The sequence below is a fragment of the Taudactylus pleione genome, unplaced genomic scaffold (assembly GCF_031769625.1).
Source record: "Taudactylus pleione unplaced genomic scaffold, aTauple2 ptg000913l, whole genome shotgun sequence".
Lineage (NCBI taxonomy): Eukaryota > Metazoa > Chordata > Amphibia > Anura > Myobatrachidae > Taudactylus > Taudactylus pleione.
In genome coordinates, this window is record NW_028285314.1 from 1,784,181 (window position 1) to 1,804,924 (window position 20,744).

The window sequence follows — 20,744 nt, forward strand, 5'->3', positions numbered from 1 at the left end:
ATGATACATCTGGATTGGTTAGTGTGTAAGACCGCACAATATACCTTTCCATCCTGCTTGTGGTCATCAGCTCTGTCATCCCATCTCATAGGCAGCACACCAGATTGGACAAGAATGCTCGTAAACTCAATTGACGGTATATACTAAGCAATATGGACACTATATGGTCCAGATATATCAGTTGATGTATACCCAGCCTTCCTTTGATACAAACATCCTCCTCCTGAATTTTATCAGCTTCATGTCCAATACATTAATCATCCTCAGTAGCATCAGATACAAATATCCTCCTTATCCTGTTGTGCTTCCACAGTAGCATCCTCAATTTCTATGACACCATCTGTACTTTCACAGCTACTCAGCCTCACATTTGCAGAAATGCACAATTACAATCTCAGAAATGTCACTTACACATAGCACTTTTGGACACCCTTACTCTCCTCAGGAATGCGTGATGTGTAAACAAGTTGTTCAGCCTTTTTTTGTGCACTGATTTGGCCTGTTAAAAAGGGCAACACCTCTAGACTCAGGAAGATGGTACATGTGAGGTTATAGAAGATGCCCGACTGTTGGCCCCAGTGTCAGAAATAAGCATTCTAGTGCACAAAAGAGCTGTAGCAGGACCCCCACTCAAAGAAAGCAATGGTCTGAGCCTTTGCCATACACCACATGCAGTGGCAAGGATACTGGCAATTTAAAATTAAGCAGTTTTCAGTTGTTAGAGGGGATTTTTCTTCAATTTTGTGAAGTTTAGATTACAGGTGCCCTTCTTTAAAACCTTCTTTCCCCTTGACCACCTTCAGTAAATGTACTATCATGACTGACAGCAGCCACAGCACTAGTACAGGGTTGGCAATTCTGCTCTTGGTGGTTTTATTTTGTACACCAGCCAATAATATTTATATACTCTTAATTGTTTTACACTGGAAGGGTAAACCTATGCAAAATGTTATTACAGTAACAGCTTTGTATAATTTAAGTAAAATATACACTGTCAAGTGTCTGCATGCACTTTGAGGAATAGGCATGCGAGTGCAGGTTCACTGAAGCAAAATATTCAACACAAGACAGTTTCTAACCTGTTTGTAGCACACACTGAAGTGACATGCACTGACAATAATTCCTTCAGTCACACTTCCCAGACACCTACCCCTGTCTCCAGATCTATTAAACTAATGCTAATTGCACCCCAAAAAAATATAAGTAAAAAAAAAAAAAAGTATATAAATCCTCCAGCCCACAGTTCTACACCCTCCCATGTGTGAAATTGTGCCAAATCGCACAAAGCAGGGAACCCTCTTACGGAAAATTAAGAATGAAACCTATCCTGGAGCATGGTACAGGGAATTGTATTTAATACTAAAACCAACGGCCACTTCCTGCCTCCCAGAATTATGTTTGAAGTGTTACACAAGGTTATGCATTTGATAGTTATAGTATGGTGTAGCAGAATTGGTGTCAGTATTATTAACATGACACCCATTGGGTACAACTGCTTAAGGAACACAACTGACCAATTAACCCAATTTGTGGACCAACATTTCTTCAGGGATTATGAAGACTGGAAGTCAGTTCTCAAGTTGACAGTTGTTTAGGACAAACAATGGGCAGGCTGAAAGGTGACAACATATACCCAGGGTACACCATTTGTCTGACTCCAACACCTGCTGAGCCAACAGTTAGACTAAGAACATACTGTACACAAGGACGTTCATGCATTTGTTTAACCCCTTCAGCCTGAGCTTGTGGCCCAGACCTTTTACAGCTGGGATCCCAAGTGTCATTGTGACAAGGGACAGCAAAAGCCATGGTTCTCAGAATGCATTACATAAACAGGCAGGGGAGTTTTGGAAAGATCCACTGTAAAGAGGTCCTTGTCAGTCGCAAAGGCCCATAACATGTTATACCAGGTTTATAGGATACATGAGGACAAAGATGCAGAAATAGATCCTGAAGATTTTTTTATTTCTTTACAGCTTCTTGGTGAGAGAATCTCCTTATGACACATTTTCCAACCACCACTAGACCAACAGCTACAACAGCCAGACTGACGGAGACAATGGCCACCAACACCCACAGTTCTAGAGGCCTGGATCCTGCTGTCGTTCTGGATGCCTGGCTAAGGGCTGCATCAGGGGCTGGGTTAGACTCTGCTCCAATCACCAGAAGAGGCCCGAGTGTGGCCAGTCCATGTTCCTCTGGATGAGCACCTGCAGGGGGAGAGGTTAGGCTTTAATACAAGCAGCCAGAACTTCCAGACAAAATGACATTTATCCGGTGTTATAAATGAGGTGTAAGGCACTGGTAAAGTGAATACATTTTCTTGGATCATTCACCATCTACTGTATGTGTGAAGATCCCCATAAGCCATTACCAAGATCCATGGTCATGTGGGGGACTTTGTTATTTCAGAACCAAGGCAGGTGACAACTGCTATTACATGTAGTGAGTGTAACAGGCTTTCAGTCACAGCTCACACAGATTTGGAAGAAACCCCCAACCAGGTGCAATGAGGTGAAGCCTCCCATAAATATCGACTATAAAGACTGAGGAACAAGGTAGGTGTGTGAAGACAAGTCACAAGCCCTTATTGACACCAGTGTCTGCATTATAGAAGGTGGCATTTACCAAGCCAAGACCTGGTATTGCCAGGCTTTCATATGCCCCAAATAGAAGGTAGGGTGTAAGATGGCAGTGCAGTGCCTGGTAACATCTGAGGAACTCACCAACATCTCTCTTCCCCATTCCTCTTGGTCTTCCTTGCACAACGCCCCATCTGCTCTGACCAGCAGGGGCAGCACAGTTCCCAGTGTCACAGCATTGGCAGACATTATTGGCGCCCTCCACAGCAGCCCAGCTAAGAGAAAAGGAGAAGTCAGCCATCTTACCCATTACACCAGTAACGTAACTCAGGGCACTACAGTGTCTCACCTTCTAGAGGCTTTGTTGTAGGAACAGGCTTTGTTCAATGGATCCGGGGTCTGAGAGGCTGCAGCAGCTCTCAGGTAACAGGTGATATAGATCTAGGACAAGACAACATTTAGTTTTTAGGGGGAGGGACACAGGAGTGCAGGGCTTCTGCTAGGACTGCATTGCCACAGTAGCTTAAAATAAAAACCATTAAGTGCTGCAGTAGTCTATTTTTTTTTTTAAATGGAAGGATCCTTCGTTACCCATTCTATTGCATGAACAGCCCAATGGGTCCATAGTAACCAGAAGCAGTCATAGCAGTAGTTACCATTTTGCCTTTAGCTTTTCACCAGGACAGGGCTTTCTCTGAAGCCAAGTCCCAATGCATGAAGATCGATAGATGCAAGAGAATTGCTTAAAGTTTTGATAGTATTGCTTAAAATTGTAAAATGTGGTATGCAATGAATATGCCCCTAGATGTTTATACTCTGTACACCCTTAGTTGCCTCAGAATTGGCATCATGCCCCCACACTAGAAGGTTTAACCAGGAGAATGGACCAGTCCTTACCAGAGAGACATCTGTCCCAGTGAACCGGAAAGCATCAACCATGAACCGGAGCCGGCTTAGCTGGGTCCTTGGGGATGTGAAGGCGGAAGAGGAATCTTCTTGCTTACCGTCCACCAGACACCTGCACAACAGGACAGGTTTAGCAGAAAGTGGAGCCATGACCACAGCAGCTAGACAGTCACTGGTATAACATACCCATTGTAGGCAATGATGTCATAGTGAGGGTCAGACTGGACATCAGGAGACAGCGTGGCCACACATCTATCCACAAACAGCATCATAGGGACGTGGTTCTGAGTGTCCACAGAGGCCTCTATGTAGAACATGTCCCCCAGCTGGAAGACAGAGGAAGGTCTGGGAGCGCTCCAGTCATCTGTAAGGTAATCAGATGGTTAGAGACCAAACCAGACCCAGCACCATCACATAGCCACCACCTCACTTACCAGTCATCAGCTGCAAGGAGAAGGACAGCCTCTCTTCTGAGGACGCAGTGGAATGGAACGGAACCCATGTTGGCTTGATGGCCTCACTGCTCACATTACCATGTCTGCACAAAAATGATTGGGTGGGGGGGGGGGGGGGTGTCACATTTAACTTCAAAGGAATGGTCACAATTTTAAATTAATTTCTCATTAAACATGAAAATCCAAAAAAGTATGACAATAGCGAATGGACTAGGTATAGTAACGCGACACAGAATTCTGAGTTTCCATCCCATTCTTTACTGAGTCATGAAACATAACTGATATACATGGGCTTTGATTCAGACCTGGGTTACCTACAATAACCCAGATATGACCACCAGTGACATAATACACAGCCTGGTACAGGGTATAGTAAGGAGGCCTTAATCTGAGAGTCTCCTTGTGCACAGAAGTATGGAAGTCATCTGGAGTCAGATCCCAATGTCACTGCCTCAGAGGGGAACACGTCAGTCACCAATACAGCATAATAACTGGTGCAGGGGGGAGATCACTACATTATACAGGATATAGGCTGGTGGTGTCCTAATCTGTAGGAAGCACAGACCCGATACTGGGGTCAGAGGAATCATTGGGTGGGTGGGGGACACAAAAAGGCAGAGCCTGTAATGTTGCACAGGAGCAGAGACCAAGGCTGAGAGTCACTAGTGTGGCAGCTCCCACTCAATAAGCTATAACCCTCCCTCTGACCCACACTCACCGGGGGTAGAAGCACTGGATGGGGACCACGGCAGAGTTAGTCCTGGTAATGGGGACACTGCTGGAGGGCTTTGGGTTGTAGGACAGACTGGTTATGTAGATCAGAAAGTCTGCAGTCATCTGAGGACATGAAGAGTAATATTATCCATTTATTACACAGACACCAAGTACTACATGCAGATCAGTTATCCTCCCTGACTGATAATACAAGTTGTGTCACTGTAATGTGTGTATATATCTACATTATGTTCCAGGTCACTCCTGCATAATAAATACTGCAAGTGGGGGCTTTCAGCTTAGATGCAGAAATCATAATTTATTTCTTGGACAGTGCATCACCACTCCAGTCGTCAAGTACAAACAAACAGATCATGTTTTCTGGATTTCTTTACAATGCATAGACAAGTATCCATTTTGCTGAGTCACCAATTATCCCTCCTGTTTCCACAGACAGAAATCCTGAAAACATGACCTGTAGGAGGACTGGAGTTGGGTAACATTACCAGCCTGCACCAGGGAATGTCACTAGTAGCACTGAAGGGAATCAGTTCTGTGAGGGTTTGAGAACCTGGATCACCAAGGTCAGGGTTACCCAGCTGTGGAGCAGGAGTCGTCCCTGCATACAGAAAGTGCTATTTAAATATATTTGAACACCTATTCACGCTGCAGTCAGAGCATGTAATGGTGGTTTATAGTGTAGAGCACTATGGACAGCAATACAGGTTAGGACGTTCGCTCATACATAATGTTACAGGAGATCTTTACATGCTGGTTAACTGGTACATTAGCAGGTCACATTGCATGGCAGCGTGTTATATACATTACACTAATTATGGACACAGCTGCTGTTTATTAGCTTATTAAGTGATCAGGTATACCAATTAGTGTCAGCTTTGGAACTAGGGATAGTCCCTATTTCTAGGTAGTGCAGTATATACAGCAAATAGACACCAAATATGTACATACATCATCCCATACTTCTGTATTATACACAGCTGCTCATGGTGTGTGAGGCAGCGACAATTTCAGTAATACAGAAGCTGCAGCCAGGAGAGACTACAGCCCTACAACATGCAGTACACTGACATGAGGCATAATCCAATAGCCACTTACCTGTACTATGTTCCCACACTCCTGGAGGCCAATCTCAAAGACCACACTGGTATCAGTGCTCTGGGAACCAGGTTTGCAGGACTGGGGTCCTAGGCTCAGATCTGAGGCCTTCACCAGTTTCCCATTCCCATACAGGTCTCTCATCACAGTCACCACCATTGTGTCCTCACCACACTGTACCCTGATAGGAGAGCTCTGGGGTGGTGCCAGCTGTCTAGACTGAGCAGCTAACCCATCATACCTAACAGGGGACCCCCATCCTGACACAGGCTGAGCACCCCATCTAGGAGACTGCAGGCCAGACACAGGCTGAGCAGCCCCCACATGAGAGCCTCTAGGAGATCCCCCCACAGAGGGCTGGTAATGCCTCCACCAACTATCTGACTGGCGCCTAACCAAGACATGCTCCCCAGCACTGGCAAATCCTGATCCATAAACCAGCGCAACCACCAGCAGCCAACTCCACCTCACCCACATCCCCATTCTGCCTGCAGGACACACAGCACAAGGACAGGAGCGCAGGGAACAGCTCTTTATACCCCTCCCATCAGCTGCTAATACCCCCACCTGGGGCAGGTAATGATCTCACACTCACCTTGATTGTAAGCTTGTGAGCAGGGCCCTCTTACCTTTATGTCTGTCTCTTACAACCCAGTCTTGTTCTATTAATGTTGTATCAAATCGTAAAGTGCAGCGGAATATGCTGCGCTATATTTATTTTATTATTTATTTATTAACAGTTTCTTATATAGCGAAGCATATTCCGTTACGCTTTACAATTGGAATCATTAATAGAACAAAACTGGGTAATAACAGACAGATATATAGGTAGGAAGACCCAATCTATAGGGAAATAGGCATTGATACACAAGGATAGGTGCTATATTTTGCAGTTTGGTCAGGCCAGAATGCAGAGTTTCTTGGTGGGCTATATAATCCAGTCACACAGGAATGTCGGCCAAATGTCAGGAGGATGTGAGAGAAAGACAATGTGTGAGGTTATGTGTGGACTGTGAGAGGGGATGTAATTAGACATGGAAGCTATGAAGGTTATGTGGGCAGTTCTGGAACCTGATAAGCTTGTCTAAAGAGGCGAGTTTTCAGGGAACGCTTTAAGAATTGGAGACTAGATATAAGAAACTGTTAATAAATAAATAAAACTAAATTATGATGATACATAGATAGCGGAGGCTGATCTTCATATCATCTGTCTCTCCGCCGGAGTAATGATGAATTGCTCGGTGCTCATGGGGAATGAGAATGCTACATCAAGATACATTACCACATGATATATTATAGACAGTAGGGGAAGTGCCTCTGACAGGTTTTGCAATGGGATGGGGAGGGGGGCGGTGCCAGTTATAAAGTTTATTGAAAGGGTCCTAGTACTCTGCAATAACTGCGCTCCGCACTACACAGTAACAAACACACCACCTCCGGCGCCCGGTACTACTGTACACTCGTACTCAGACTCTCATTGGCTGCTGCATCCACGGAGGGTGCCGGGCTGGTGCTCACTCATGGGCTCCGTCTTCCGGCTCCCACATGACGTCTTTCCCATAGTGCCGAGTGGGAGGACAGAAAAGTGGACGGTTGTGGGCACAGGAGCGGGGATTCAGGTAAGTATATTGTGTGTGTCTTGTGTTATATATGTAAGGGGCACTGTATAGGGTGGATCACTGCTTAGCGAACTGTATAAGCGGCACTACTGGGGGCACTGTATAAGGGGCACTACATAGGGGGGCCACTACTGGGGGCACTGCATAGGGTGGACCGCTACTGGGGGCACCGATAAGGGGCACTGCATGGGGGGACCACTAATGGGGGTACTATGTAATATCCCGCTATGCAAGGTATTATGTTTGACACTATGCATTGTGCTATATCATTAGACAGGCAGCCCACAACTCCCAGCAGCCTCTGCAGCTGCACAAGAGGTTGGGAGGATGTCACATGAGCAGTGCCAGGTGGTCAGACACGAAGCAGTTTGTGGAAATGTCTGCTGGTCAGGGCAGAGCTGAGGTAACTGCCATAGATTGTAAGCTCCTAGGAACAGGGTCCTCCTCCCCCCTGTCTCACAGCCTTCTTCTCTAGCACTTCTATGACAGCCTTCACCTTCCCAGCTGTACTGTGTATGGAGAATTGTGTTGCTAATTGTTACTTGTGTCCTGTTTATAATTTGGTTACTGTATTGTAATGTAATGTTCTGTGTACCCTTTACTGCAGGCCTGGCCAACCTGTGGCTCTCCAGTTGTTGTGAAACTACAAGTCCCAGCATTCCTTGCCACAGTTTTGCTATTAGGGAATGCTAAAACTCTGGCAAGGCATGCTGGGACTTGTAGTTTCACAACAGCTGGAGAGTCACAGGTTGGCCAGGCTTGCTTTACTGTATGTACGGCGCTGCGGACCACTTGTGGCGCCCTATAAATAAAATGTAATAATAATAATGAGCTGGTGCTGTGCTGTAAGGGGGCAGATTGAGGATGGCAGGGGCTGATACACAAATTTTAGGCCAGTCCCCCTCCATGGCTGACAGTGAAGGAGGCAGGACGTGGAGGTGCGGTTCCCCTAAGCTGGTTAGAGCCGGAGGAGGAACCTGATGCATTGGAGACCAGAGCTGGGAGAGTCCCTGTGAACCTGTGGGGAGAGCAGGTATATGGGGCATCAGGTTGTGGCCACCACATCATCCAGCACCTGTCACACTCACAGTTCCTCACTATCCAGGCAAAGTTTATAGAGAAAGCCATAAAAGGCACAGTGCCGAACCGGCAACCTCCACAGGCACCTCTGAGTCAGGAAAGGGTGATCAGAAAGAGACAGAACTAAAGGTGCGTATCCACTAACAGACATAGAAACGACAGCACGATTACCACATTGTATGTCTATGATGTGCCTACAGTGAGCGTTCAGTCGTTCAGTGTAGGCACATCCATCATCCACGTACACGCTGAACCTGACGTGATGATAATGTCAGAAACGACCAGAGGGCACAGGCATCGCTGGTCGTTTTTTACTTTTAAATGCCCGATTTGCTGATGATTTGCGGGCGATTAACAATCGATTGAACGGTAACGATGTCGTTATCATTCAATCGGCCTATTTAGTGCCTAGTGGATACGCACCAATACAGTCTGCAGATCTAAATACCCAACCCGGACATAATGCAGATAGCGGGTACTCAGTGCGTTTAGAAGTACAATGCCCAAGTGCTTCTACTATAACCAGTATGTTATAAAAGCATCTTCCAGTAACTGTATTCCTCTAACCACAGACTTTACAGAATAAATTAATATGACTAAACTCTCATAGACTAATCTACTCAGTGCCTGAAGAAAGCAACAATATAGCAACATCAAACAAGTAGCCTTCATAACTATTACCACATACAGTATGCATTCAGTATGATTTACCGCCGGCCGCATGGCCGACAGAGGAGGAAATCCCGATCATCCTAAAGGTAAGTATAAACTAACCTAATTCTACCCCCAAACCCTAACCCTAACCTCCCCCCTGTGCCAAAACCCTAATCCCCCCTCTAAGTGCCTAAACCTGACCCCCCCTTCCCCACCGCCTAAACCTAAGTGCCTAGCCCTAACCTCTCCCCCCGGGGGTGCCTAACCCTAACCTCCCGGGGGGGTGCAAAACCATAAGTCCCCCCCCCCCTGGGAGCACTAAACCTAACCCTCTCCACCCCGTACGGCTGTCCGCGCCCAGCATCCCTTCCTTCGGGATGTCGGGCGTCGGTCTTTCCGCATCAGTAAAATGATTTAGATTGCGTCCGCCGGCTTCCCTAACGTATACCTACAGTATGTATCAGCCAAATTAACCAGCTGGAGCTGGCAACTACGTTACTAATAGATAAACTCTATGTGCACTGTCAATGTTGCAACATAAGTAAAACTCTGGGGATATTTGAGATTTGGGACTTTATACTGCAGTATAAGATTTAGGGTATAGTTTTAGCCAGGATTCATATTGTTGAAAAGCATATACAGTAGTACTCTTAGTTGTGAGTTTGTTTCTGGAATCATACACACAATTTATGTTTATTGAAATCTTAGTATGTATATATATTCACACCTGAACAATTGTACCTTATGGTCTAAATTGCTACCTTCTCTAACAACGGCTAGTTAAATAAAGAAAGTTCATTTGGTTATTAGGCCTGGAGTCAGGTTATCTTCACCTCTCTGCCATGGAAGGAAGCACAGCTGTTGTGATTGATTGAACCTACCCGAATCATTGGACACCGAATATGGGTGTCACAACTGCGTAAGAGGCACTACTGGGAGCACTGTATAGGGGGGACACTGTATAAGGGTCACTGCATAGGGGGACCACTATTGGGGGCACTGTATAATGGGCACTAATGGGGGGAGAGGGTTCTTTAAATATATATATATATATATCCAAGATTTTGCCATCACTGCTTCCCACCTTTGGAACTCTCTCCCTCTCCCCGTCAGACTCTGCACCTCTCTGCAATCAAACAAGCTTTTAAGACCCACTACTTCATTATAGCCTTCCAGCTCTCATCCTAACTTGCTGCTACATCTTCCTTCCTCCCCGCCTACCACATCTGTGTCACTCCTGTGTGTCTGCCCCCCCCTTAAAGAATGTAAGCTCTTTCCAGCAGGGCCCTCTACCCTCTTGTGCTTCTCCCTACTGTAATTGAATTTATCACTTACTACCCACTAGGGCAACTAACACTCGGCTGCTTATGTGGATGTTAAGGTTGGTAATATAGCAATGTTTATTATACATGTCCGTGTCCTGCTTTGTATTGTACTGTAAGTCACTGGTTACTTATTAGTTCTATGTACTGTGTAAGGCGCTGCGGAACACTTGTGGTGCCATATAAATAAATGATAATAATAATAATATATATTTATTTGTAGCTAGATGTTTTTTCATTGGTTCGGTAACCATGGATTTGGAAACCCCCCTTTTCAAAATCCTGCTTTTGTCACTGAAGTAAAGGCTGAAGGTGTACTCCAGGGTTCAGTCTTCAACCCAGGCATTGCCGGGTATCCCAGCTATGTAATTATATGCAGGGTCGTTTCTAGGGGTAGGCGGCGGTACACGAGGTGCTCCGCATCCAAATGTCAGCTAGCTGCCCCTGTCTTACACACTGCCGCAGCAGTCACCCCTCCCCCATCCCTGTCTGGTCAGCCCGCCCCTCGTATGAGACGGCTGCTTTGTGACATCACAACGTCACGTTGAGCAGCGGATCCGGGTGCCATTCCTGCAGAGTGGGAGACAGTCTGGAACTCTGGTAGAGATGCCACCAGCGGCCGGGCACATGGCTCCTTCACTCCTGAAGCCTGCCCGCCCACCCTCTCATCCGTCCATCCACCCACATGCCCGCCAGCAGGTTGCAACTCTGCTCAGCCCCAGCGTCCAGCCAATGAGGGAGAGCTCAGCAGACTATAAACAGGCAGCAGGGAAGTCTAGTTTTATTTTATTTTTGTCGGGGAGCAATGTGCTTCATTCTTTGAGGGAGCAATGTGTGTGTGGGGGGGGTAATGTTCCTTTTTTTTCCTGTGGGGGAGCAATGTGCTTTTTTTCTCTGGGGGAGGGGTAATGTTCTTTTTTATGTGGGGAGCAATGTGCTTTTTTCTTGGTGGGGGGCTGATGGTGTGCCTTAGAACAGGCAACAGCAGTTGGTTTTGCCGTCCCTAATCCTATGGTTATGTTAACGTCATTTATTCATAAGGTAGTCTTTTCATTTGAGACCACACCCCTTACAGTGAGGTCACGCCCCCTCTCCAGGGCGCACGCACACATTCTCATAATTTTGTACTTGTTTGAGGAAGGGGGCCGCATTTTGACTGTTCACGTTGGAAGCCCCAGCCCCTAGAAACAGCCCTGATTATATGATTATATCATTTGATGATACTAATCTGTATCTGTTGAATAATCTGCAGGAAAAGGGCTGTAATCATCTAGATGAGAAGATGGTGATGGATGGCATGGCAATACACAAAAGAACATGAACAAAAGTGTAACAATATACAGTACAGTGCCTGTCAAACTCACCCAGTTGTGGCAAAGCCCACAATGAAAAGTGGTGTACAATGGGATTGTACTTGGGCTCTCTCACCCACCCTTATGTAGTGACCTCCAGTCACTGAAACATAAAACAGGTAGGATTCCCCCTGGTTACTAGCTCTTGCTTCAGTCGGTGGAATGGCAAATTGAACTGTTCTTGCAGCTGCTGCAATCTTTTACATGGAGTTGCTGAAAATGTCCAAAAATGTTATAGGCTACAGCCAGCATCACCTGCACGCACCTGTCATTTATATATAAAAATAAATAAATGTAAACCACCAAGTTTATTAGATGTACAACACATGGTACGTGTTCAAATTCACCCAGGTGTAATGCTTGTATGACGTTACTTGTGTTATTGGAAATGACAAACTGAGGAGGGTCTTTAGTGGGGTAAGCCATTTCGCTATGACATTCCTGATGTTTTCCAACCGGTGGACACCTGTATGTCTCTTAGTGATGCCGGTAGCGTAGCCAGCCTGTGAATTAGCCGGCGTTGTACTGTCACAGTCATGTAATCTTTCATTTGACCAGTACCGCTTGTCCACATATCTGTAGATAAGTGGATACTAGGCACAATGGCATTTAATGAATGTCCCGGTATAGGCGAGAAATCGTTCTGGTAAAATGAAATGGAGACGGAATTTGGTAGTGGGGACACAGGACCTCAACTGTATAAAACCAGATGCATTAATGTCGGCTATTGAATACAGATCTAAAACTAGCATATGCATCCTGGCTTCAGTTATCCGCTGTGTAACTGGATGGCAGCTTTCATACTTACTCTTGCAAAGGATTGTTTCACAGTAGTTTCAAATTATTGACCAAGTGTAAATTTACTAAGATTCGAGTTAGCATTTTCTGGAGAGTTTTGTAGATTTGCAAGTGGAGAAAAATGCCCAATATAAAACTCGGGAGAGAGATCTCCTTTGCTACGGGGAAAATACTGGAGTGTTAGCAAACTCTCCAATTCACCATTGGCTAAATTCAAGTACCTTCTCACTAGTGAAGATAGGATTCGGAAATTTACAAGATGAGCGTTTCTAAACTTGTGTAAAAATTTGTGAAATCAATTCACCTGCCTGAGATCTGGGAGTTTGGCAGACCCATGCACAGATCAGTTTGATCCATGTAAGTTTGCCTGTAAATAAATAGGAATTAAAAAAATAAAAAAAGATTAAGGCCATTTTTTAGCAGTATATTTACTTGTTTGAGGGGGATTTTTTCTCTAACATTGTGAAATAATGTTGATTTCAGGTGCCCTTATTTAAACCTTTTCCCTTGACCACCTTTAGTAAATATTGAAGCACCATCATGACTGACAGTAGCCGCTGCACTAGTACAAGGTTGCTCTTTCTGCTCTTCTAGCAACTGGTCAGTTCAATTTGGAGACCACACTTTTATTTATTTTTTTAAAAAGCAACATATATATTTTTTTATTTTTTTTTCCCCCCCGGTCTTTCCATTTGTAACTAGGCATGTCACTACACACTGCAGTGACGATACCTGCAATCACACCTACTCCTGCCTCCAGATCCATTAAACTCCTAAAGCTAACTACTACTCCTAATATAATGCCAATGACACCCCAATTGCATTCTAAAATTTGCTATAAAAAAAAAAAAAGAAAAAAAAAAAAGGGGAAGCCTTCAGCCCACAGATCCATAACCCCTCCCCCTACTCCTAGGTGAGAAATCGTGCCCAATCAGGAGGGTGGGGGTTGCTCTTATGTACTACAATCCAAGACTCAAGATCCAATGCCTTGAAGATTACTTTTGCCTTGTTCTGGTTTGGGTCTTCCGCCCGGTTCGGAACTAAAGTTATGTTTTGATTTTCAGCCAAATAAGTAGATCTGCATCTTATCTTGTTTTACTACTCTGTGCCGAATTGTAAACAATTAAATATGCCGACACTAGATTAGCAACTTTTAGTAATTTTCCGTAAGAGGGTTCCCTGCTTATTAACGAAACCTATCCTGGAGCAGAGCAGAGTGATTGTATTTAATACAGAACCAACAGCCACTTTCTGCCTCCCAGTATTAGGTTTGCAGTGTTGCATGGAGTTATGCATTCCATGGATATAATCTGGTGTAGCAGATTGCATCAGTGAAACCATTGGCAGTCATGTTAACCAGTGGCGTTACCAAGTTTTGCTCCCCCTGCCAAAAAAAATAAAAGTTTCTGGCACCCCCCCCAAATGGTATTCACAGCTACCCTATGTGCAATTACAGAGCTGCGATCTCAATAGTGATCCAGGCCCTGTATTTCATAGTAAGCATCAGACTGTGCTAGGAAAATAGAACAATCTGAAGCATAATACTGTATATACAGACCAGCAGCATCTAAAATATACCTATTAAAACAAAAAAGTATAGGTTCTCTTTTCACTACACAATCCAATACTGTAATCCCTTCCTAAAAGGATTTGTAATGCAAATCAGTACTGGCATCGGGCAGTGTGTACGGGCGGTCTCCCGGTTGCCCATACACATGTAGCAGAGACCACGGTGATGGGGACAGAACAAGTCCCCATTGTCCAGAACCAGATAATTGTTGTTCAGTGTATAAATGATCTGCAGATATATCTGTGCACTGAACCCACCTTAGCACACATGTAGTACAAATCACAATGTCACCTGGCATGCCCGAAGGAAGTTATTATAAAACCAGGGAATCGGTTCTCTTCACTAAATAATCAACACAGTACTGTATTGATTATTTAGTGAAGAGAGAAACTATAGGGAAGATCGATAAAAAATATACCCTGGTTTTGTTCCTTCCCTTTCTAAGGGGAAGCCAGTGTGTATATTATATATAGGGCGCAGCCGCCGAGACACAGGCCTGGGCGCAGCCCTGATTCAATGCTGGTGATTAACCAGCTAATGGCTCCCACACCCCTTCAGATGGTCCACAGGCAGTGGCTCACCTCGACAGGCAGCAGCACTCTTCTAAGTTCAGACAGTCACACACTGACTAACACAGCCCCTGCTCCACCGGCCAGCTCAAGGCTCCCAGTCACTCACCTGACAGTGACTGCACTCCAGCGCAGCCTGGTATGTAACAGCAGCACTGACAGCAGTCAGTGCAACTCCCTCTCACTTGGTGCCACCCCAAGCCACCGCAGGGGCTGCAGGAACAGTAGTGATGCTGCTGATGTTAACACTGTTAAAGGACCACAACTTAACAATGAACTCAGTTTGCAAACTAACATTCCTTCAGGGATTATAAACACTGGGCCTCAGGTTCACATATTGACAGTCATTTAGGACAAACAATGGCCAGGCTGACAGATAGCGAGAACATACATCCAGGGTGCACCAACTCCAACACTAATGTTATATCAGGTTTATAGGATACATGGAGGACAAGGAAGCAGAAATGTTTGAAGATTTTTTTTTATTTCTATACAGCTTCCTGGTGAGAGAATCTCCTTATGGCACATTTTCCAACCACCACAAGACCAACAGCTACAACAACCAGACTGACGGAGACAAAGGCCACCAACACCCACAGTTCTAGAGGCCTGGCTCCTGCTGTCATTCTGGAAGCCTGGCTATGGGCTGCACCAGGGGCTGGGTTAGACTCGGCTCCAATCACCAGAAGAGGTCCAAGTGTGGCCAGTCCATGTTCTTCTAGATGAGCACCTGCAAGGGAGGGAGGGGACAGGGAGAAAGAGGTTAGGCTTTAGTACAAGCAACCAGAACTTCCAGTAGAAGTGTGACATTTAGCCAGTCTTCTACTGGTAGATAGAGTAGATTATAAATAGTCCCAGGCAAGTGTATGTGTAAAGCTGCTCATAAGCCATTTTAACGATCCATGGTCACATGGGAGACTGTTATAGCACACGTGTCTAGAACTCAATTCGAAATAGAAGAGGGGGTTTGAACCCCCAATTGTTCCTCAGCACACCAAATCATACCAGCAACAATACATGAACACTACATGGTAGTAGAATTTCAGAGATATTGGTTGCATGCATTTGCAAATACATGGAAATCTGCTAGGCCTCATCACGGCTTCTCTGTCACTAGCAGTCCCCAACACTAACGGGTTCCCATCCGGGGCACAGAGCACCCCAAAAATGTGCATGGAGTCCAGTCACAAGCCCTTATTGACACCAGTATCTGCATTATAGAAGGGGCATTTACCAAGCCAATACCTGGCATTGCCAGGCTTTCATATGCCCTAAATAGAAGGTAGGGTGTAAGATGGCAGTCCAGTGCCTGATCACATCGGAGAAACTCACCGACTTCTCTCTTCCCCATTCCTCTTGGTCTCCCATGCACAGCTTCCCATCTCCTGCTCTGACCAGCAGGGGCAGCACAGTTCCCAGTGTCACAGCATTGGCAGATGTTATTGGCACCCTCCACAGCAGCCCAGCTAAGAGAAATGGAGAAGTCAGCCAGCTTACCCATTACACCAGTAACGCAACTCAGGGGTCTACACAGTGTCTCACCTTCTAGAGGCTTTGCTGTAGGAACAGGCTTTGTTCAATGGATCTGGGGTCTGAGAGGCTGCAGCAGCTCTCAGGTAACAGGTGATATAGATCTAGGACAAGACAGTTACAGTTTAGGGGGATGAGCTGGGAGAATGGAGTGCGGGGCTTCTGCTAGGGATGCAAAGTCTTAATATTCCCCTGATCAGATCATGGAGCTAAGCTATCAATTTGCCTGCTGTAACCAATAGCTGAGTAATTTTGCAAGAAACCCCAACAATACATTCTGGTGATTCCTGGATTTTGCCATTAGCCCATGAAGCTATAGTACATATGGGAGGGAGGGGGGGGGGTATGGGTGTCACAAAATCAGCTCCCATAAGTTTCTAAATTGTGAAGTGTACCCAGCTCTGGAACATGAAGCTTTCTGCAGCTTGGCTCTGAAGAGGGATCCTTGCCAGCCTATACTGCTACATACACAGCCCAATAACAGTACATTATGCTGGCTGGGCCCGGAACAGCGATAGCTGTAGATACCACTTTGCTACCAACTCTGTAGTGTTACAGGGTTACAGGGCTCTCTGAAGCTCAGAGCCTGATTCAGAGCAGCTTGTAAGCAGCCGCTCATTCGCACATGCATATGGGTTGTAATGCGCATGCGCCAACCAGTCAGTGCGGTCGGAAATAGTGTGCCCGCAAAATAGCGAATGCCTGCTAATTTAAGTGACAGAATGAGGCGTTTGTGGGTGGTAACAAGGGAAGGTGCTTGAAAACGGGGAGTGGAGATCCGAACGCAGGCGTGCCAAACCAGGCATTTTAAGGGTGTGCATAATAAACAAAGCAGCGTCATCGACCACATCACTTGGTTGTCTTTTAGCCTGAACTGCTCACATGATTGCGGTAGGAAAATGCTACCACAAGAATAGCGAGCAGTTCATACGCCTTTCGATGTACTCGATTAATCTAATAAATAGCGGAGATGACATATGATGCGAGTGGCCGGGGGGGGGGGGGGGGGGTTGTCTTTCCAAAATAGCGAGTGCATGTTTCGTTCCCTCGTTCAGACAGAGGCATCAACAGCCCGCAAAGAGCAAGTGCTTTATTTAAATATCCGGCCCCCATTTCTGAACGAGCGAGCGCAAATAGCATCTGGCTCTGAATCAGGCCCCCTGTCCCAACACAAGAATAAATGCAGTAGAAAACAGCTTTAGAATTTGAGGCAATACTGTAACAACTTCATTAACAATATTATGTTATGAATATGCCCCTAGATGTTTATACTCTGTGCACCCTTGGTTGCCTCTCAGAATGGAGATTATGCCCCCACACTAGAAGGTGTAACCAGTAGAACGGATCAGTCCTCACCAGAGAGACATCTGTCCCAGTGAACCGGAAAGCATCAACCATGAACCGGAGCTGGCTTAGCTGGGTCCTTGGGGATGTGAAGGCGGAAGAGGAATCTTCTTGCTTACCGTCCACCAGGCACCTGCAGAACAGGACAGGTTTAGCAGAAAGTGGAGCCATGACCACAGCAGCTGGACAGTCACTGGTATAACATACCCATTGTAGGCAATGATGTCATAGTGAGGGTCAGACTGGACATCAGGAGACAGCGTGGCCACACATCTATCCACAAACAGCATCATAGGGACGTGGTTCTCAGTGTCCACAGAGGCCTCTATGTAGAACATGTCCCCCAGCTGGAAGACAGAGGAAGGTCTGGGTGCGCTCCAGTCATCTGTAAGGTAATCAGAGGGTCAGAGACCAAACCAGACCCAGCACAATCATAGCCACCACCTCACTTACCCGTCATCAGCTGCAAGGAGAAGGACAGCCTCTCTTCTGAGGATGCGGTGGAATGGAACGGAACCCACGTTGGCTTGATGGCCTCACTGCTCACATTACCATGTCTGCAGAAGATAAGGGGGCGGGGGGGTGACATTTAGCTCAATTAGAGTTAAAGGAATGGTCATAATTTTAAATTAAATTGCTCATTACAGATGAAAGGGCCAAAAGATTAGGATGATGGCAAATGGACTAGGTACAGTAACGTATGCATCTTAGACTTCACATAAAGGATGTTCTAAGTCCAAGTAACATATTTGGTCCATATACCTAGTGGGAAGAATGTCTTCTAGCTTAAAAGGGACGTCCATTCTTCCTGAGCCCCTTAGGAGACAGTCACAATACAGCCTGCAGGGAACATGCGCTGCACCAGGCATATTACTGCAGTATGGCACGGCTATCAGAGCAACAGCCCCTGTAACCACACAGTAACGCTGGCAGCCATTCTAAGGAATGTCATCGCAACTTAGAACTCCATGTTATATGTAGTAACTGATGTACATGGGCTGTGTGTCATTGTAGGTAACCCAGGCATAAATCAGATATGACCACCAGTGACATAATACACAGCCTGGTACAGGGTATAGTAAGGAGACCTTAATCTGAGCGTCCCCTTGTGCACAGAAGTGTGGAAGACGTCTGGTGTCAGATCCCAACGTCACTGCCTCAGAGGGGACATGTCAGTCACCAATACAGCATAATAGCTGGTGCAGGGGGGAGATCACTACATTATACAGGATATACGCTGGTGGTGCCCTAATCTGTACAAGGCACAGACCTGATACTGGGATCATGGGTCGGGGGGGGGGGGGGGGGGGGATGGGGGCTGGGATTTGTACTGTTATCAGAAACCTACATGTGAGGCTGACAGTAGCACAGAAGCTGTAATGTTACACAAGAGCACAGACCAAGGCTGAGAGTCACTAGTGTGGCAGCTCCTACTCAATAAGCTATAACCCTCCCTCTGAACCACACTCACCGGGGGTAGAAGCACTGGATGGGGACCACGGCAGAGTTGGTTCTGGTAATGGGGACACTGCTGGAGGGCTTTGGGTTGTAGGACAGACTGGTTATGTAGATCAGAGAGTCTGCAGTCATCTGAGGACATGAGTAATATCCATTTAACAGATACCAAGTACTACACCCAGATCAGTTATCCTCCCTGACTAATACTTTTAGTGTCACTAGTGTATAAAGGACCCTACATTATGTTCCAGGTCACTCCTGTCTGGTAAATAGATGGGGCCCTTCAGCTCACATGCAGAAATCAATTTATTTCTTGGACAGTGCATCATGACTGCAGTCCTCAACACCAACAGGTCATCTTTTCTGGATTTCTTTATAATGCACAGGTGAGTATCTATTTTGCCAAGTCACCAAATATACCACAGAAAAATCCTGAAAACATGACCTGTATAAGTACTGGAGTTGGGCAACATTACCAATCTGCACCAGGGAAGGTCACTAGCAGCATTGAAGGGAACCAGTTTCGTGAGATTTGAGAATCTGGATCACCAAGGCCAGGGTTAGTCCTGAGAAGTGCAGTACAGACACCAAATATGTACATATATAACCACCCCCTACTTCTATTCTGTATTAGCTGCATTATACACAGCTGATCATTGTGCGAGAGACAGAACCATTACAGTAATACAGAAGCTGCAGCCAGGAGAGACTACAGCCCTACAACATGCAGTACACTGACATGAGGCATAATCCCATAGTCACGAACCTGTACTATGTTCCCACATTCCTGGAGGCCAATCTCAAAGACCACACTGGTATCGGTGCTCTGGGAACCAGGTTTGCAGGACTGGGGTCCTAGGCTCAGATCTGAGGCCTTCACCAGCTTCCCATTCCCATACAGGTCTCTCATTACAGTCACCACCATTGTGTCCTCACCACACTGCACTCTGATAGGAGAGCTCTGGGGTGGTGGCAGCTGTCTAGCCTGAGCAGCCCCCCCATCATACCTAACAGGGGACCCCCATCCTGACACAGGCTGAGCACCCCATCTGGGAGACCCCATACCAGACACAGGCTGAGCAGCCACCACATGAGACCCGCTAGGAGAGCCCCTCTCAGAGGGCTGGTAATGCCTCCACCAACTGTCTGACTGGCGCCTAACCAAGACATGCTCCCCAGCACTGGCAAATCCTGATCCATAAACCAGCGCAACCACCAGCAGCCAACTCCACCTCACCCACATCCCCATTCTGCCTGCAAGACACACAGCACAACGACAGGAGTGCAGGGATCAGCCTTTTATACCCCTCCCATCAGCTGCTAATACCCCCACCTGGGGCAGATAATGATCACTCACACCTGAGCACCTTTCTCAGCAAAGATATGGTGGATAGATTTTATAGATAGATAGATTAGATAGATAGATAGATAGATAGACAGACAGACAGACAGACAGACAGACAGACAGACAGACAGACAGACAGACAGATAGATAGATAGATAGATAGATAGATAGATAGATAGATAGATAGATAGATAGATAGGAGATATAGAGATAGATATATAGATAGATATGAGATATAGAGATAGATATGAGATAGATAGATGGATAGATAGATAGATAGATAGATAGATAGATAGATAGATAGATAGATAGATAGATAGATATATTAGA

The 20,744-nt window shown here is 45.9% G+C and overlaps 2 protein-coding genes across 2 annotated transcripts; both read right to left on the minus strand.

The window, feature by feature from the left end:
- Window positions 1-1,944: 1,944 nt before the first annotated feature.
- Window positions 1,945-6,298, minus strand: LOC148473776 (zona pellucida sperm-binding protein 3-like). Its single transcript, XM_088459504.1, has 8 exons — window positions 5,774-6,298; window positions 4,662-4,780; window positions 3,923-4,026; window positions 3,675-3,852; window positions 3,480-3,600; window positions 2,932-3,023; window positions 2,727-2,857; window positions 1,945-2,210 (listed from the first exon to the last, which is right to left on the minus strand). Exons 1-8 carry the CDS (start codon window positions 6,254-6,256, stop codon window positions 1,963-1,965), a joined length of 1,476 nt encoding a protein of 491 aa, XP_088315630.1. The 5' UTR covers window positions 6,257-6,298; the 3' UTR covers window positions 1,945-1,962.
- Window positions 6,299-15,202: 8,904 nt separating this feature from the next.
- On the minus strand, window positions 15,203-20,360 carry LOC148473777 (zona pellucida sperm-binding protein 3-like). The gene is made up of 8 exons (XM_088459537.1): window positions 19,836-20,360; window positions 19,083-19,201; window positions 18,065-18,168; window positions 17,819-17,996; window positions 17,624-17,744; window positions 16,280-16,371; window positions 16,070-16,203; window positions 15,203-15,467 (listed from the first exon to the last, which is right to left on the minus strand). The coding sequence occupies exons 1-8, from the start codon at window positions 20,316-20,318 to the stop codon at window positions 15,226-15,228; spliced, it is 1,473 nt and encodes a 490-aa protein (XP_088315663.1). The 5' UTR covers window positions 20,319-20,360; the 3' UTR covers window positions 15,203-15,225.
- Between the last annotated feature and the right edge of the window lie 384 nt (window positions 20,361-20,744).

Bases quoted from the DNA above. Each gene is read 5' to 3' on its own strand.
- LOC148473776 (XM_088459504.1), bottom strand. From the start codon at position 6,256: ATGGGGATGTGGGTGAGGTGGAGTTGGCTGCTGGTGGTTGCGCTGGTT. The intron at 3,601-3,674 runs GTATGTTATACC...CCTGTTGTGCAG, and splicing joins GACATCATTGCCTACAATGG to GTGTCTGGTGGACGGTAAGC. The intron at 2,211-2,726 runs GTGAGTTCCTCA...CTCCCCCTGCAG, and splicing joins AATGGGGAAGAGAGATGTTG to GTGCTCATCCAGAGGAACAT.
- LOC148473777 (XM_088459537.1), bottom strand. From the start codon at position 20,318: ATGGGGATGTGGGTGAGGTGGAGTTGGCTGCTGGTGGTTGCGCTGGTT. The intron at 17,997-18,064 runs GTAAGTGAGGTG...ATTACCTTACAG, and splicing joins CTCCTTGCAGCTGATGACGG to ATGACTGGAGCGCACCCAGA. The intron at 16,204-16,279 runs GTGAGACACTGT...CATTTCTCTTAG, and splicing joins TACAGCAAAGCCTCTAGAAG to CTGGGCTGCTGTGGAGGGTG.